This window comes from Leptosomus discolor, chromosome 5 (assembly GCF_034619465.1).
Source record: "Leptosomus discolor isolate bLepDis1 chromosome 5, bLepDis1.hap2, whole genome shotgun sequence".
Taxonomy (NCBI): domain Eukaryota; kingdom Metazoa; phylum Chordata; class Aves; order Leptosomiformes; family Leptosomidae; genus Leptosomus; species Leptosomus discolor.
In genome coordinates this window covers 53,764,107-53,784,049 of record NC_141395.1, presented here as the reverse complement: position 1 = coordinate 53,784,049, position 19,943 = coordinate 53,764,107, and the positions used below count along the sequence as shown (strand labels likewise).

The 19,943-nt window shown below is 36.3% G+C and overlaps 1 protein-coding gene across 2 annotated transcripts in view; it reads left to right on the top strand.

Moving 5' to 3' along the window:
- The window catches only part of MMP16 (matrix metallopeptidase 16), a 191,870-nt gene extending 180,992 nt beyond the window's left edge, over positions 1-10,878 (top strand). For both annotated transcript variants that reach the window (XM_086465305.1, XM_086465304.1), the window contains 3 exons: positions 3,325-3,475; positions 5,679-5,794; positions 10,550-10,878. In XM_086465305.1, coding sequence (XP_086321431.1) covers positions 3,325-3,475; positions 5,679-5,794; positions 10,550-10,878 — 596 coding nt within the window. The remainder of the gene's footprint in view (positions 1-3,324; positions 3,476-5,678; positions 5,795-10,549) is intronic.
- The last annotated feature ends 9,065 nt before the right edge of the window (positions 10,879-19,943 follow it).

Here is a 19,943-nt window from a genome sequence, read left to right as displayed (position 1 = left end):
TGACTTTTTGGAAGTCCTCTGTTCAACAGCCACCCACTTTCCTCTAGTTGAGGGACAGAAGCTAAACAACAAACCCAATAGACCACTTAAAAACCCCTGAAGCAAACAGAAAAAACAAACAAACAAAGAAAGTGAAATCTGTCAGCCACATAGAACATTGTAATTTCTTATATACAGTCCTTCTCTTTAATGATCAGCACAGCTGTAGCGGACTAAACATGACTTCCAAAGCAAATGCTAAATACAATTCCCTCTACTTAGATTCAATAGAAGGCTTGCCCACATGTTAGAGCTCTCAATGTCCTACAGTCTCTATAAAATACAGTTAAATTTACCTTTTCTCTATTTAACCAGAAAAGATTTACTTCTTAGTAAGAAATCATGTGAAGAATTTAGTTTCTTAAGTCTTGTGTTCCCACATCTACACTTTCTTTCTGCATCAGTATATCTGAATATGCAACAAATACCTGTCTCAGTGGTCCTGTCACTTACAGTGGTGTGTGCTCAACCCTTTTTTATTTTAGTATGACCTGATCTTGTTAATAGCTAAATTTGACTCGTTGGGTATGGCTGATAATGAGCTATTGCTAACTATTGCTGTTACTGTTATTCCTTGTGAGGCACAGAGAAAGGTAATGGCATACATCACAGCATATGCCTCTCAACGCTGTGCAACAGCTGTCATTTTGAATGATCTGAAACAGAAATGAGCTGGCTCAGTATCATTCACTGGATACCATCTGTTGTTCACACCATAAGTACCAACTAGTAAGGTCCAAAACACATGACTTGTGGCATTTGAAACAACCATTACCATCTGAAGCCTTCTGTGTCTGGTCATGTGAATTGGCAGAAGGATAAACCACATGAGAGGAGGGACAGTGAATGACTGAAGATGCTCACCCCTGTCATGATCAAACCCTGTAAGTGAATTTTGTAAGGAATCTCGATAAAGGAAAATGTCAGGTTAGCACAAACCTTAATCCCAGGTCAACACAGACCTCTGCTGTCCGTGACTGTTCTTCATAGATCTCTGTGTCTCTTTTCTTTTCAGTACTTCAAATGTCTCTGTACATACTTATTCTTTGAACTCTTTCGTCCTTCAACTGGCAGGGGGAGAAGATGGATCTGTTGAGCAAACTGTAGTGTCTGTGCTTGGAAGTAGGTGAAAAACAGCTGTAAAGAAGCTGATAAAAAATTTACTCTGGAAACCCAGCATGGGAGGGACTGAAACTATATCCCCTCTCCTAATTAAAACTGTGATAAAATGGAAACATGCTTTAAATCACTACAGTGCAAACAGGGAGACTGAAAAAGCCCTCTCTCTAAACAAACCAATACCACTGAAGGATAGCTAAAACATGAAATCAACTGCAAAACAGCTCCCTGGATTTTCCCTCTTTGTGATTCTGGCATACACCTGATCCTAGATCTTTGGGGTAATACTACTTTTCCATTTGAAATATTTATACAGCACAGTGCCTTAACCTCCTAAGTCTGTGTAACAGCCTGCCTGGCCTTCCAGGTAAGTATGAACAGCCAAGGTTTTATATCTTAGGATCTCTTTCCAAATGTGTTTGAGCAAAATATATTTTCAAACTTTTCCCCTTATATTTTAAATACCATCATCATAAATAACAATGGATAGACCAAAGTGAAGTATTGAATAGGCCAATTCAAGATGTATGTTTGTGGATCTTCTCTAGACCTTTCTGTGATGTAACTCAGAAAGGCTACATGATGTCAAAGAGTATCTTCTCCTTCAGTGTTATTATTACTAAAATTAGCAATGCTTTTTGGAAACACAGATGGAGGTAGTACTCTGAAGAGAAAATAAACACATGGTTCCTACACAATGGTGCCTATAGTCTAGCTCAGAAAGGGTGTCCGTGTGGCCTAGATGACATAATGCAAAGAGAAGACAGGCCTCAAAACAAGCTCTTCAGATAAGTACTAAAATGCAAATTATGCTCCCTTTTCCCTATTTCTAGGGGGCATATGAGGATCTTTATTCCCTTTTTTCAAAGTTGTCTGTGTTTGAAAGGGAAGTCTCTACTGAAGAGGCACAGGTGAGAAGTGTATTTTGAAGAAGAATTAGAACCAAAAATATAAAAAGCAGAAGACAGTTGCAAGAATAGGACAGGAAGGACAGTACATTGAGGAGACCCTAGTAAAGAGTCTAGAGGACAACACAATTATTGGGGAAAGTGTCAGACTAATGCTTAACATGAGATGATGAAACAGGTGAGATAATCATGGGAGTGTTCAGTGAGGAAGAGGAGCCTGGCTAGGAAGCTAAGGCAGACTGCAGCTGGGAAACTGGAGTTGTGGGCTGGTGAGGTAAGCTACCCAGTTACAAGAGAGAGCACAGGAAGCATCCTCTCAAAAAACAGGTACAGGAGGGGCTATGCTACAAAACACTGGTGCAACTGCTGCTTCTGTAGGCATGCATACCCCTATATGGACAAAGTATTTAGCTGGTAACAGCAACAGTAGGGGTTCAGCCACTGAGCATTGCTGTCCAGGAGGCACTAGGCTGTTACTTGTATTTAAGAAGTTTAGATTTGTGTAGACACTGTGGTAACACCAGCTACAGTCATACAACTACCTTCTATTATCAACATGTAATAATACATCAATGGCATGGTTTTGAATGATTTGTCACCCACATCCAAAGATTAAATCTTACTGCCACTGGTAGTGAAGGCAACCCCTCATTAATTTCAGAAACACAAGGTTTTCACCTGTGGGACTTCAGACCTCAGTTTGCTGTCTTTAGCCCATGCAAAACAAAATATGATAAAAAATATATTTTAAATTCTATGGTCATTTCAGAAATAATCTGTACATCCTTCATAAGTAATTTAACTTCTTGAGGAGAAGGAGAGTACAGAGTAATAAAAGTATATGGACTTTATGAGGATAGGAATTTCTATTTTTTATTTATTTATATGTTTTCTTACCTCATTTTTTCTTAAAATTTACTCTTCTTTCCTTATGAAATGTATAACTGTTGTGTAGTGTTGCTGTAAATGTACTACATTACCAACCACAGTGCCTCTTGAGCTGACTTCATTTTCATTCTGGGTTTGATCCCTGTATAGTTAGTATCAAAAGTGCTTTATAAATGCAAGGTATCTGTAATGCACATTTAATTTTGCATTATCTGCAGTGACAGAACGTTTTTCATGTCATTGTGTTTGGCAGAACAACTATAGCCCTTTGGAAGCCTTTCTTATTTCTTAGGTGTGTATTAATGCTATTACTGAAAGTACTGAAGACTAACACATATATATGTATGTGTATATATATGCTTTTGTACAGGTAACAAGTTCTGGGTTTTCAAGGACACTACTCTTCAGCCAGGTTATCCTCATGATTTGATAACACTTGGGAGCGGAATTCCTTCCCATGGGATTGATTCAGCAATTTGGTGGGAAGATGTTGGGAAAACCTACTTCTTCAAAGGAGATAGGTTGGTATAGGAATTCTGCAAGGAAGCAATTTGATGGATATCAGCTAAGAGTCTTAATCTTTTCCTCTATTTCTCAAAAGAAGTCGTCAAGCCACTTAAAATAGTCATTTTCTGTGGATGAAATTAACTCCAATGCGTAGAGGGACATACTGTTTTTACATTTCTTATAACATAAATTATATTTGTGTGAATATACTGAAATGAGTATATGTATATCTAGTGATAAGTTATGTTTTGGAAGTCAACAGGCAAGTCACAGTTGTGGCAAATTTGAACTTAAATATTCAAAGTAATGTAGTTATGTACGCTCTTACCTGCTCCTTTTTATCCGTGTTTCTAAACCCTAGCACATAAACAGGCAAGATATGAGCCAAAGCTTTTTAAGGTGAAGATGCATTTTAGTATTTTAAGTGAAAATTACTTCTCTGCTACTATTTAAAAATGTGATAAGAAAGGGAAATGACAGCTAAACCAGGAAGCTGGACAAAAACTTGAGCAGCTCCCTAGGAATTATTTTTAAAATAAACTTTACAGTTCCCTTCAAAAGGGACACTTACTTTTATGATTAATAGAGAACTGAAAAAAGCTGTAAAAACAAAGTTGTTTTCCAGTCCTGAAAGAGACTTGCACTAGTCACTTAGAGTCTCTGTGTCTTCATTTCCCTGTCTGTAAAAATAGGGGAAAAAATATCTGTCTGTTTCATAGAGATGTCAAGAGAAGTCATTAATTTTTGAAACCTTGCAAGTTATCTAAATATGAATTTTACAGGTTTTCAGGATGTTTCTATGTTTGTTGATTGATGTATCACTGTGAAAATCCTGAGTACTCAGAGATAATTTATTCTTTGTTACTAATCGTAATGTTTGTTGTATTAGTATTATTAAAAGTATGATGTTTGCTATTGTTACTGTGTGGTAATTAGGATTCTGAGACACTGACAATACTCATGGATCACTTAAGAAATGTATGCACATCATAGAATATGTTTAGCAAGAAAATTAAATACAAAAGTTTTTTTAATTTAACTTGCCAATTCTTAACCCGCTTGAAATCCATCTTTTAATTTCATTGAAAGTTTAAAGCCGGAGAAATGCCCCACAGGGAGAAATACAGAGGAGGTTAAACCATTTTGTTTTTAAAAAAGATTACGATGTGAACTGATTAGAGTGTCTAAGTACCTATGCAGGGACAAAATATCATCCACTTAAGGACTCTTTAATATAGCAGGAATGATCATAACAAGGATTTCTAAAAGCTGAAGTCAAATGAATTCAAATTAGAAAAAGGGTCAGGTTTTTAACAGCGACCAGATTATAAATGAAAGTGATATATTCTCCGGCTCTTGATGTCCTGAAATGGTGAGTGGCTGCCTTCTTATGTAATTTTTCACATGAATAAAACTCATTTAAGAAAAAAAAAGATTCTCCAAGAAAACTATGCTCTAAATTGATATACCTTAAATTAGTGGAGCCAATTGAAATATGAAATGACCCACCCAAATATATCAGGGTACACAGAGATACTAGAAAGAAAATATGTTCATTCTTAGAACCAGCTTATAATAAGATATGCATAGCAATTTAGCCAGCTGCGTAAGGACAAAAATACTATCAACATTACCTGTAATGTAAATATCACAAGTGTAAATACTTCTTACATGTTCAGGTTGCCTAGAATTTGCGTGCTGAAGCTTTTTAAATTGGAGAAGGGCTGGCTGGCAAAAAGGCACAAATGCAGGTTGGAATTTTGTATCACACTACCTATTTAATGATAATGAAATGAAAAACTACTGTAATGCGTACACATAAGGATTTAAATTAAGATTGCTGGGAGTATTTTAAGCTGAATCTACTGCCATTTGCAGGATTAAAATGTTATCTAAAACATTAATATTTTTTTTTTGCATGTGTTGCTTCTTTGTGTGTCACTGTGCAGAAGTCCTAGACATCAGAATTGCTGCTATTATAAATGAGATGCGTGCTGATTTAGTTGTCCTCTTTCTGCTTACATGAAACGGTTGTCCAGTCAACAAATAGATTTCTTTGTAATCTGGTAATACGTTTAAAGAAAAGAAGTCAAGTGTTCCCATTTGTGGCTAATGAATGTAGCAAATGTTAGAAGGAAAAAAAATATGTAGTTACTCATCTGCTATCTTATAAATACTTCTGTCGTTTTTGGGTTTTGTCTTTTAAAAAAAATTCAGGTACTGGAGGTACAGTGAAGAAATGAGATGCATGGACCCTGGTTATCCCAAACCAATCACAATTTGGAAAGGTATCCCAGAATCTCCTCAGGGAGCCTTTGTCCACAAAGAAAATGGTATGGAGACATATTCTTATTTTAATGATTTACTAACACCCTTTATGTAAGATAGAATAGTAGAGGGGTGATTCACGATACAGGTTAAGTGGCAAAGAAATTCTTGATTTATGAACAGAATATTTCCAGCTATAGAACTTGCTGTTGTGAAAATGGCTGTTTGCTTTCATGTCTCATTTAAAACAATGGAGAAAAACCTTTCAAATGTAGTATCATAAACTTTAATTTCCTTTTTTTTTTGTTTGTATCTTACTTATTTTTGTTCTCTGCCAAATTATAGTACCTTTTAAAACAAGCTTCCTAACCGCAGTATATCTCTATTTTAATTGTCAAGGTGGTGGCTGTTTAAACAGCTTAGAAAATATTACTTTCATTATGAACAACTAGAAAAGGGAAGAAATATCTTTATCTAAGCAGAAATATTCATAGAAATCTATGTAAATCAGAGATGTCAGAAGCCCATGATGCAGAAATGCAGATTGCAGGAATGTTATTATGAAATGCTGTTACCTGTATCAAGAAGCAACGTCACATACAGGAGCCTATAATCAGGTGGCCGCACCTCCCAATGAGTGAGAGCAGCCAAAGACTCCTTCAGTTTATGAGAATTCGGTGCTATCCAGGGGCTGCTGGAAGGCTGCCAACAGAGCCCTCAGTTGCAGTGTTTAGATCCCTTTGACGGGAATAAAAATATGCATTTGTCGTCACTTATAATTTTTGGAGAATTTTTGTATGGCATTTATGATTTATTTATTAGTAGGTTCTGAGTTTATTCTGTTTGCCTCACAGACAGCACATGTATATATTGTCATACTATTTTAGTTTCCTTTTAATAAGGGGACAAAAATATTTCTTTCCCTGTATAAACCATTTCAGTCTCCTGTTTCAACCTGTAACTTGATTAAATAATTTACCATGGAAATGTTTGGGGATTTTTTAAAAATATGTTTAATTGTTTCCTTGCTTTGTCTCTGTTTTATCCAGAAGCAGAAACCCTCTCTGGATTCTGGCCTTTTGGCAAAAATGAATTTTTTGGTGTTGTTTTTATTTGCTTTTTTTTTGTTTTTAGCTGGAAACTAGGTCAGTCAAAATTGTATTCTGCATACATCACAGTCAATAATTATTGTAAATACACATATATGTGGAAGTGGGCACAAACATTATGTATGCACAGACAAACATAATGGATATATTCTTAGCTTTCTTCCCTTCATTATATTTTAAGCATATTTTTAAATATTTACATCCAAAAGGAATTTTACATATATATTTATATATATATATACATGTATGTACGTATGTATGTATGGGTTTGCGTTTTTTTTCTTACCTTGCTTGCTTTCCCCATAATAAGTTTTCTGTACTGAGCTCAGGTACATGTGAGGGTGGTGAGGCACTGGCACAGGTTACCCAGAGAAGCTGTGGCTGCCGCCTTCCTGGGAGTGTTCAAGGCCAGGTTTGGATGGGGCTTTGAGCGACCTGGTCTAGTGGGAAGTGTCCCTGCCTATGGCAGGGGGTTGGAACTGGATGGTCTTTAAGGTCCCTTCCAACCCAAACCATTCTATGACTATGATTCTATGTATGTCATTACAAATGAAAATTATCTTACTCTAACTTTCAGACTAGTGGGTTGAAAGGACTGCAGAGGCAGAGCACTCATTCCTAAGGCAGGAAAGACTAGGTTACATCAAAGCCACTTCTTTTTTTTACCCCAGTGGCTTTGACAGTCTGACCAATACTTTGTATGAAGAGGGTGGTAAAACATGACATGAGATCATGGTGGAGGGGAAGGGAAAAAGGTCATTCCTGGGCTTCTCAGAAAGCCTGAAAGGGCCCCAGGGCAGGACTGAAAATGGCGCTATAAAGTTCCCAAGAAGACCACTAAGACATTTTCCCTGAAATCAAGAAAACAGACATCTTAAAAACAGTTCACAACTCCACTGTTGTTTGTATGAGGAAAGAAAGAAAAGCAGATGCAAATAAGAAGTACCACAGCTTAGTTAGAAAGAAGTTGATTATATTTTGTCTGAAACTGTTTTCCTTTCTTTGAGCAGAAGCAGAGTTGACAAGAAAGTTTTACTATATAGCTTCACGAGGCAACATCTGAAAGCATGTCTTCCAGTTAGTCTATTTTGTTTTAAATAATACTTTTTTCCTTCCCTTGTCCTTCTATTCTGTAAACTGTGCAAATGAACACCTGCAATAAATCTGATCATAAAAGGATTTCCTTCACTGTCCACAAAAATTTTCGGTAATCTTGCAGTAAGAGGCTTGGGAAAGATGAGAAAAAACAATTTCTTACTCTAGTCAGCACCCTGACTCGGTGTCCCAGAAGCTTGGTAGATAACATCTTTGAAGCTCTCCCTGATATTTCCCATATTGTGATTTCATTTCTAACACTGTGGTAGAAACTCTTAGCAGGAGGTGAAGACGAAATTTGCTTTCTGTTGCTCCATGGAATCTGAGATCGCACAAAGTTCTCCAGATTGGCAAGATCTTTCTTTCTGCCTTGACAGCAGCATAGAAAATCTCAGCTCCCAACTAGAAATTCTGCTAATGTGGATGGTGGGGTAATTTTTAGAAGAAAGAGAAAAGATAGTCTACTTTATTAGCCCATTGAGCTTTTTTTTTGTCTTGTGCTTACTCCACTCCTAATTTGAGTTTCTGTTTGACACATTAGTGACTACTAAGCCCTTCCATGCTGTTTGGGTCAGGCATTGTGCTCACTACTCTCAGCGGCTAGCACCTGCAAAATTGTAAGGAGCAGCTCCCAAAACAGGCTCAACAAGTCAAGCAGACTAAATGAAATCACTTTCAGCAGCAGTGTGAAGTCATTTGTTCTGCCATGAAAAGCAGTAAAACTACTCAGTCTCTTGGAACTACCTTTCTCTGCTGGTAACTTCCATCTTTCAGCTGTTACAGCCTGTTATCCTGGTTCCTGCCTCAGCAAAATCACAGAAGATTTTAAACTCTCTTCAGAGTTTTCCGGTGGAAAATACGCTCTGGTTGAAGAATTTTTACTGGATCTGTAGGGTCTGGCAATTCATTTGCTGCTTTGATTTTAACAGTTTTAATTTGATATTTTGATGAATAATAACAATTAATACTAACTAACGTCAGTATTCTGACATATATATACCCCTGATGTATACATACATGTATTCTATATAGATGTCAGAACACAGGTTTAGAGATGTCATATCTGTATATGGTCTCTCTATATGTATTAGAATATTGATAGAGACGATATATCAAATTTCCACACTTGAAATATTTATCCAGGGCCAGTATGTACAGTGCTTTCTTACACACATGTTCTTATATGAAATGCAAAGATAGGGTAGCCTGTGGCTCAAAATACTGAAATTTTGCATTTGATAATATTTTTCGTTTAATATACAGATTACTTTAAGGAACTTTATATATGTTAAAATTTTAAAATGTGATCATATTTGAAGAATTACAGTCCTTTTTTTTGTTTTGTTCCAATCAGAATAGAAGGCATTTTATGAACAAGCCTCCTGACTACTGTTTTGATATGGCTCAGTGTTTCGCTTTTCTTTTTTCTTTTTAAGCAGTATTATACCTTTCTGTAGATACATTAACACATTCTGAGATAATAAAACTGCAAAAGATTAAGGAAAAGAAAGCTGTACCTTTTCAGTGGCTAGGAAGGCTATTAAAATTACTAAATAGTAAACAGCTAATGCAGAAGAATGTTCAAATATTCTATATATTCTTAAAAGTGGCAGTAGATGATGATTTTTTTTTACAGTTTGAGCTGTAAAATAGACTATCAAGTCATTTTTTTTAGAACTGAAAGAAACTGACTGCTGTTTGAATAGGTGATTTCTAATATTATCTCCGGATAGCCAGTTACTGATCTTTTCAGGAAGCATTATTAGAACGACAAATAGTGCCCAGTCTGGTTTAGTATTCTTAGTGGCCTTTAGTACTACAGGAAATAAGCTGAGGTCTATAAAATGAAGGTAAGGTAAAATTCAGCTGTTTGCATTCAGTTCATAAGCAGTACCAGGAAGTTCACTCATCCTGAATATTTGTTTCTTGCCAGATCAATGCTATTTTTCAGCTGGGATAATAAAGTAATACAGATCTTTGGCAAGGAGTCAAGGGTTTTTTTCCATTTAGGCATGTTTAGTAATAACATTGGATTGTGCCTGAATGATCAAATACCAGCTTTTGGGAGAAAACTTAAATCTGGTTACACCTGTTTCCTCTTGGCAAAGCTGCTGTTATTTCATCCAGTTTCCTTCTTCTTAAGTGCAGCAGTAGGCTATGTGACATTAAAGTGGTTCAATTCTCATTTCTGGCTGACATAGCATTGCAGTTTGTTTCAATAGACTTCCCATCTTGAAGAGCTTGTGATGCTTTGAAGTCCTGGTCCTAATGAGTCCAGCTCTGGTTGGGTTTTCAGTGAATGAACAAATCAGCTGCACCCTAGGCTGTCAAAGATCATATTCTCTGGAATTCCTTTATTTCTTTGTAGTAATGGAAGAAAATTAAATCTCAGTTTATTGAATTAAAAAAACACACCCCGATGTTAGATTTTCTAGAGGCAGTAAAGAAATGAAATTTGTGAAGAAGACTTGAAAGACCTGTAACTGAATTCTATTCCTTACACCTTTTTAATTTTTTAATTACAAAATAATTTGATACCAGTAGTTTCAGTCATAGTGTGCTGATGACATGATTTGATCCGCTATGACCATGAATAATTGCACTTTTCTTCCTCAGGCTTCACATATTTCTACAAAGGAAAAGAGTACTGGAAATTCAATAACCAGATGCTGAGGGTGGAACCTGGCTATCCCAGATCCATCCTCAAGGATTTTATGGGTTGTGATGGACCAACAGATAAAGACCGACACAGCCCTCAAGATGACGTTGACATTGTCATCAAACTGGACAACACAGCCAGCACTGTGAAAGCCATAGCCATCGTCATTCCTTGCATCCTGGCCTTGTGCCTCCTTGTCTTGGTTTACACTGTGTTCCAGTTCAAAAGGAAAGGAACACCCCGCCACATACTGTACTGCAAACGCTCTATGCAAGAGTGGGTGTGATGTAGGGTTTTGTTTTTTTCTTTCCCTCCCAGGAGTTTGTGATAACTTGAGACTCAACACAAGAGCTGTTATGCAGTTTCCTAGCTAGGAGCAGGCATCTGTCAGTCTGAAAAAAAGCTGATCTTTAAAACCCAGGGGGTTGCCTGTCCTGCGTATAAGTGGCGATTCGTTCAGCTGGGAAGCTTCCATGATACACAGTATCTGCTGTTTCTTCAGTCCTTTGTCTTTCTTTGTCATTCAATTCTAGGCCTTTCCTCTGCACGCTCAATGCCCTATAAACTATCAGGATTAACTAATGAAGAGCTCCAGTGTTTCTACATTTTTCCCTTAAGGCCTGTTCCCCTTTGAAAAATTTTTTGCTGGAAGTAATTTTTTTTAGAAAAACACAACAACCCACAATGGAACTTTCAGGAATGTGAGAAGACCCAAAACAGCTTTGTCTCCAAAGAGGATTGCATTCTGTCTGCTATGGATAAAGTCCTATACTCCTACTTCCAGTTTTGTCAGGTGGGAGACTCGGATGACACGCAGGACTTCAGACTGTTTGGACAGCCATTTTCCAACAAACAAGGGGCCAAAATATCTGCAATATAGTAACAGCCTTAATAATACATTCACTTTCTGTTTTTTACGGCTGCTCTGGACTACGTCCTCAATGTTTTAAACTCATTTATACTCATTACTATATTCAAGCAGAACCTTTTTATTGATTTGTTTGATTTTTGGTTGGTTTTCCTGCATAATCTTTCCCAAGCTGTACCAAGCCAACTGCCTCAGGCCTTTCATAGGTCTGTCAGGAGAACTCATTCCAAAGCATGGTAAAAAGCAGTGTGTCTCTGAAGTGAATTTCAATGAACAAAAGCAACAGTCATACTATAGAGAAACTTGATGCTGGTATTACATTGGTGGTGTAACCCTTTGAGAACTATTGCATCCATTTTCAGAGTCTGGTGGATGTTAATCTTGGTTGTCATTAAATGATAGCATTGTGTTTGGCTAATACAGGTTTTAAAAGAAAATAATTTTTTTCAAAACAGATTTCCTGTGGCTGCAAGTGAGTGTTTTTAATTATTTGCATTATTGATAGAAAAGCATTTGTAACACAAATAGAAAACACTATATATTTACCAAGTACTTTCTGGTTAAAGGAACCAAACCTATTTTAATAACTTCTACCACTTACAAAGGATTTTTCTGAGCTGGCAACAGTTTTATAGCTTAGCCTCTTATCTTCAGTGTCTTAAATTTCTCTTTTAAACTATGTTGCATGATAATTCAATTTGCCTCTGCAGAGGTAGAGTTACAGTTTCAAAGGAAAGCTAAAATGATGACTCTGATATTGCATGAGTATCCTCTGGTGTGCTACCCCTTTGCATGATCACCATAGTTCTCAAAGGGTTAGTCAAATTTCTGGCCTTCAGCCGAACATGATATCACTGACAGAGCCAAGAGACCACCAAAGCGTTTTGTCATTCTGTGTAATTTGTGCTGACAGCAGTATTGTCATTTTCATGTGACCTGCAGAGCAGGTTTGTATCAATATTTTTTTCCTAGAGAAAAGTCAGCAACTGACAGACCTCTTTATTGATTTTAGGAGCTGCTTCTTGCAGTGATAGGCTTTACAGTCACTGGGCTGTGAACTTATTAAAGATGGTCAGAATGATGCACCCCAAAAGTCAGACACCTGGTTTTTTATGAAAGCCAGGATTTGAGGGGAGTAGCTTTTGCAACAATGAACAGCTTGCCTTGAACTTGATTATTGACCTGTTGACTGTCATTACCAAGTTAAACATTGTCTTCTGTGAACAGCTTCACTGTCTGAATTTCCTTAAAAGTGTACTGTCCTATGTCTTTGATCTTTGACCTTTAACTTGCAAACTGGCACAAACTGAAGGGAATCTGGTGTTGCAAATGAACTATGATGACTTTTATTTCTTAAAAGGCCTGATATACATCATCCAAAATTCAAGAAAAAAAATTGGAAGTGTTTTCATAGAAAAGAACCGACATAAACTAAAATATTTATGATAGATCTGTAGAAGGGTATTTTGCTATGTATACATGCACACTCTAAAAATGAACTACAGTAGAAGTTAATTTTTATTTAACTTGAATACAATTTTCAGTATAAAATTATCATTTCTACAAATAGCTAGTTATTAATGAAAAGGTTATAGGAAAGTATTAAAATACTTGAAATGGCCAGTATTGGCTTTTAGATAAAATGAGACTTTTATACTATATTCAAACAATTTCTTACTGGTTTCTTAATCCACATAACTGGATCACTTTTTAGAGAGTGTAGGTATATATACATATATATTATGGTTATTATTATTTTGGTAATGATAGCTTGACTGCCTTGAATTTATATTTATATTGAGCATAGCATGAAAAATATTATGCCTTTTTGTTCAATTACATGCTTTTATATTGATTTGAGGACTTATTTTATTAACATATATGGCATGCTATAAAGCATTGCAAACTTATTTCTTAGAGCATAAACAGATATACATATGTACGGCTAACAAAAATGAGGATTAGAAAAAGATATAGTTTTACAACAAATATGCAATGCAGATGGCATTTTGGAGATGTTTTGTAGAGGTACTGCATACTATAGCTTAGAAGTGCACTAGTATCAGCCCATAGCATTGTTTAGTAAGTCCAATTCAGTTGTTACTGAAAATATAAATCAATTGACAGTTAAGTAACATAGGATATTTACTGCACATCAGCTCATTTGGTGAATTTGGAATTCTATCCCTGTTTGTCATATATATTAGAATGTGTGTGCGTGTTTGTATACTTGTAAATGCACACAAACACAAACATACATGCATATTTTAATACATGGAGAGTTTTTTATTGTCAACAAACTACTATAATTTACTTTCTGCTACACACAGAACAAAATGATTCATGATGCTGTTCAATTTTGTCCCGTGGATAGTTGGTGGAAAATTCTAACAGCACTACTTATTCTGCATTTAGTTTTCCTCTACAATAGGAGAACTGATACTATCCTTAAGTCAGAACAGCAGCTCATCTGGTTTTTTATTCGCTTAAAAATTTCACTTCAATTTTGAAATATCTGTCATGGCAGCTTTAACTTTTTGTGCAATTGTTTCCCTGACAGTAATGAAGTGCTGAGCATGTTGACTGTTGTTCTTTGATAAGGTAACAAAAATGCTTGTATTTGGAGAATTAAACTTTAATTATGCAGGAAGGTAAGTGTGATAAGTCTAGTGCTTGGTATATGGTACATCACAGATACATAAATACGTGGTAAGTTGATTGTTTAATCTATTTTCTTTTACTTAAAAGTTCATATGTATTATATACTACGGGAGAAAAAAAAAATATTTTATTGGCATGTTTATGTCATGCAGAGCAAGATTGTGTCAGCATTTCTGTTACATACTCCTGTTTTCAGTAGGTTATAACACAGTCATAAAGATTTGCTTTAAGTAAAAGATGTAGGAGCAATTGTGTTCACTGTAATTCCCAAATACATACTGACTAGTTGGAAATTATAGAAGTTCAGAGTAATTAGTGATGTTGCCTGATCTAGTTTTGAACTCAAACAAGTAGGAGTTCCAAGACAATGTTATTTTTTGAACTGTTCAAAAAATAGAGATTTTTCTACCAGGGCCTCTAATTATGAGAATTAAGAAAAAACAAATTGGAAATGTTTTCAGTTCTGCAATCTGAGTTCCTGCTCATGTGCCGTAACTTTTTTCATAGTTTTTTAATAAACCTTTCCATATTGCTATTGTCATGATCTGTACTGTGGAACAATACAAAACTGAATATGCATTATGTTAATCAGTTACAGTCTATCAAGCTGACTATACAGAGTCTTGTATCTTCAGAGTACTGTGGTCTGTATGATGCAGGAGGCCAGAGTAGGTGATGGCAGTGTATCCTCTGGCCTTTTAAGTTATAAACCTACGAAAAAGTTATTGACTGTAGACAAAAAATAATTTTTATCAAAAAAGATTAAAAAACTATGTAACTGTATATTTACTGGATAGGATGGGATGGAGAGACTCAAATGGCTCCAAAGGAGCCCTTTCAAGTCTCCTGGATAAATGTAATACATATTTTATATCTTCCTATGAATTCTTTTTTTTCTTTCAAAGTGGGGCAAAGGGAGGGGATAATTAAAGAAAAAGGGGTTTTTTAAGGCTAATTTTGTGAATGAAAATAACAGAAGCTAATGGATTCAAACGTAAGGGGCAGACTTACACTTTTTCTTAGAAGTGTGCTTCACGTCCCCAGTTGTTTGGTCAAGACCCCTGTGCCATTAGCACTGTGGGTTAAGAACAGAATGTAAGGCTTAATTTTTGAATTTTCAACTTTTTGGGACGGGTCTTACTTCACATGTCAGTTAAATGTAGCTTTTGGTACCAAATTATATAAAATCAAATCCTAGCTTGTTGGTTAGAAAAAAGTGAGTAGAGTAGAAAGTAGGTCTGCCTATAAGCAATGGAAGCATTACATTCCTATTCTAGTTTTTTACATTTGAACCATCGCTCAGGCAAACCTTAAAAAAGAAGCATAGCAAACTGAACAGTGAGTGTTCCAGGCACTGCATTTTTAAGAAGGTAGAAATGCAAGCTACCACACCATTAGCAGCCTAAATTCGAAATAGCGCAAGATGACTGGACTGAGGAGCAAGGGTAGGACTGCAGGGGCTTGCTCTGTCCTGGCTCCCTTATCTTCTCACAACATGGCCTAAGTTTTATCACCAATTGCAGAGGTGGAAGAAGCCATGCACCATGGCAGTAGGAGATGTGAAGCAGCCATTACAGAACAATAGCTCCCTGTCTCCTTTTATCGTTGTCAAGACTCTTTGGATAGCACTATTTCCAGAAGCATAAATAGATTACTGCAGCCCTATGAGCCATAAGGAAAATTGTTATTATCAATGGAGGGAACAAATGTCACTGGCCACTTAGGTATATAGCTGTGCTGTAAATCAAATAATATTGTGTGGGAACTGAGGAACAGATAACCTGTTATTGGATACAATGATATGGCCATGACTGATACATCATCACTGTATCGTTAGGCGTACTTCCTTAGCTCACACTACACAGACTGCAGACAGAGTGAGTCACATAGAAGACCATTTAAACATATGTCAGTTACAAAATCAGGTGTAAATATACCATATTCTCATAAAACCAATCTCTGATTTATCCATGTAAATCTATTAATTGTCTGCCACTAGTCTCATGGAAAAATGTGATGTATGAGTGAAATCTGTCTAACCCATACTTGTGACTTGTCTTCTGAGATGTCAGAGGCTGATAGAGAAAGACACTGTCATCTGTACCATCAATGCTGAAAATGGTAAGAATCAAAAGCATACCATCACTTGTTGCAGACTGGCTCCATTTGGTGTTTTATCTAAGGTAGCCTCTGTTAGGTAGCATAGATTCTGTATGATGTGGCATTATTTAATATATGTATGTAACTAGGAAAGCCCCCTAATAATCAAGAGACCGTGTTTTAAAGGATCATCTGTATGTAACCTCAGCAAGCATCTGATCCTAAAATTGAAATGTATTTCAAAGAATCGTGTAGACAGCATTAAACACATGCATCATAAACAGGTCTTGTTTCCCAGTATACATAAGCTTTAGTATATCATCTACAAATTATAGTCAGTTTATTAACATTTGCAGTTGCAGCTGCCCGTTATGTCTTTGAGATATGACATTCTGTGAGAGGTGTACATAAAGTATGTTTGCCCTGTGGAGATAGCCTTAAGTACTGCTCTGGTCTGCCCATGGTATAGATGAAATAAATTTTAGAGGCAGAGAAGATACAAATGAAGAAATGCTGATGTACAATAGCATACTAAAGGCAATTTTCTACACTTGGATGTGTGTGCAGCATAGTGCTACTTGCTGTCACAGTAAAGCTACATAAACAATAATCATTACACATGCTGGCCATTTATGACTGCACGAAGCTTTCCAGTCACACAGCTTAGTTTCTTCTGCTTCTGTATAATGTCATTGTCCACAGATTATAATTATAATAGCCACCACATAACCCAAAACTTTCTGTTTAGTTAATAGTAATTTCTACCCTATGAAATGGCATCACATCCTTTTTATAACTACAACCTTAATCTCCTTGGCGAGCTATCAGCATATCTTAATTCATAGCCTTTTTTTTTTTTTTTTTTTTTTTTTGCTGTTGCAGAGAAACATATCATGAACATTCTCTCCACCTTGCCATCTGGCATTAACATGTGGAATAATCACTTTCATTCTGTGCCATGCATGTGTCCTGGATCACCCATTTGTCCATCCATCATTCTGGGAACTGGCTTTCTGGGAAGTGGGATCAGAAACAGAAGGCTGGGGTAAAATAACTTCCTAAAGTACCTGTTTAGCCCCTCAAAGGAGTTTGAAGAGTTTTTAGTGAAGTATTATATCACTTACCAACCAACAATGGAACAATGTAACTCTGCCAATCAGTGCATGCCCAGATGGGTTCACCACTGGTAAAGAGTAGTGTGTTGAGTCAGAAAACAATGTTTCTAATCCATATTTCCATCCTGGTGTGTTGGCATAGTTTAACACCCAGTGTACGCACATATTCATAGCTGACATTGCTGTGCATAAAATCATCTGCCTTGTGGAAGCTGAGAGTGGTTAGGGTCAGCTGGCAATCAGTGCTAACTTATTTATAAAGCATGAACAAATTTTGATTCCATTACTATCATTTTACAAGATCAAAGAAAAGAAAGTAGGTTTTTCCATTATGTAAAATGATGGTTTATAATGCTATTTGTCAGTGTTCACAATTACATGTTATATATAGCTCAAAAAGTACTATTGTACAACAAATCTATGCCATTTGAAATGTTCAGCCCCATATTTAGGCATACAATGAATCTAAACAGAGATGCACATACTGTATATGCTAAGCTTGGCTATTGCCATAAAATTGTCAGTGCTCCCATACTAATCATCTTCACATCTTATAGGAGCACCATGTTGATGTCAGCTCCGAGCAGTTTTCCTGCTTGGATAGAAGTAGAGTTATATAGGTTAGGAGATGGTACATGTGATGGCATGTATTCAGAAGACATTGTCAGCAACTTACAGCGCTGTTTTAAATGATCATGACAACTACAGTTCATACCTGCAAGGCATAGCTGTGGCTTGTCGTTACATGGTTGTGTTTTACCTCTTATGATAAGGTGTTGTGAACTCTGTCCATGCATCACGAGGAAGATGAAAATTGTTTAAAAAATCTTTTGAGATAGCCATTGTGAATACTCACACAGCTCACAGAAATACCCGAGATTGTTGTACCCAAGGAAATCTAATCCTGAATAGGAATCCAGAATTGAAGCAATATGTGATGATGCAAATTATCTATTCCCAGCCCTTACTCTGGGATGACTCTTACAATGGTAAAACATTGTATATGTTTTATCAACTAAGTATATGCCTAACATCCATCTTTACTGTGTTTACAAAGTGATGCAGATAATCTCTTGTTGATTCATGCACTGTACTCTCTTACTGTGTCTTGTCAAAAACCATTTTGTAATATAGATCAAGGATTATGATCGTCCCTTCTGATCATCCAAGATACACAGGTCATCATCTGCTATCCATATGCATTTCTTTGAAGGTCGTAGCCCTTGGATCACAGTGATGACTAATACAGTTTTAAAGGAACACCCTGTTGAAATCTTTCTCAGAGGAAACTTAAATTAGTCATGAACTTTCTTTCCATGACTTCCAGGATCCACAGGAAAGCCAACTAGATCTTTTGGTCAAAGACTGCAGAAAAAGCAGCATAAGCACATTTCCATTTTTCATTTCCAGAGGAATATAAGAAAAGGAATGAGAACATTTTGGTTGATAATTGCAAGCAAAAAACCAGTTTGTCAGAAAGGGAAGGACCACAGGACCCCTAACACCACTAAAATTGCATGTAACAGCTATTTAATCAACAATAAAAGAGAAGACATATTATCAGGAAGTTGGTGATAGCTTTGAAAATATTATTGGTTTCAAGCAGCAAGGATACCTGTTAGGCTGTAAAAAGTCTGCTGAATTGTATATTTGGTGTCATAACCCACCAGAGAGAAGTCAGTTCAAAAGGCTCCTCAGTATAATTACTCTAAACCTCACTACAAATATATCTAGAGAGCGTATTATTTATCTACTGCAATCAAAAATATTTCAAGAGAGACTTAGTCAAACTAACATCATCCTGAATCTATGTGCAAAAACTTGTCACGGTGAAATGTTCTTACATTTGTTTTCAGAAATTAGATCCAAGAAGTTATTTACCATTTGAAGAACTCCACTGGATGAAATACTGAAGGACAAAGAAACTTTTACCTCTGTTAGTCTATATTACAGCCATGTATCTTTATCTCCATGAGATCTAAGTCCTGAAGTGTTTGATATAACAGAAATACCTTTATGACCTTTGGATGGATCATCTATTGCTATTTCTTTACATAAATTGATAATTTCTTTATGTAAATTAATCAAACTTCTGATTCCCCTCCATCCCATTTTTTCACTGTGCCCTGACATGTTTCCTCACTAATTAAGGCAATATTTAATTTTATATGCTCTTGGTAGACAAGTGAGAAATTATCTGTTCACTATACAAAGAAAAGAAGAAAATACAATTTTGTTGTCTGTCTCATTTAATCACACACAACTTTTTACAGTCTGTTGCTAGGAAACGCAGCTTTTTCTGTCTACGGTGAAGAAATGGTATCTTCTCAAAAACTCCATCTGAGGAACTTGATGTACATCTTTCACTAAATCTTATTTTTTGTCCAGTCCCTCAGCACTGAGCTCCAAGTTCCTTACTTCTGATTATTGAAGTCTCTGCCATCCATCGACACTGCCATCCTTTAAGTCTTTTATGAAAATGACATGGTACAGCCAGCACTGACTGTAGACTCCTCATTTGCATCTTGTGATGAGGCTGCTTGCCTGGTCACATGTATAATGGTGTAACAGCAGAAACCTATCACATTTTATGCCAGCTATTGCATA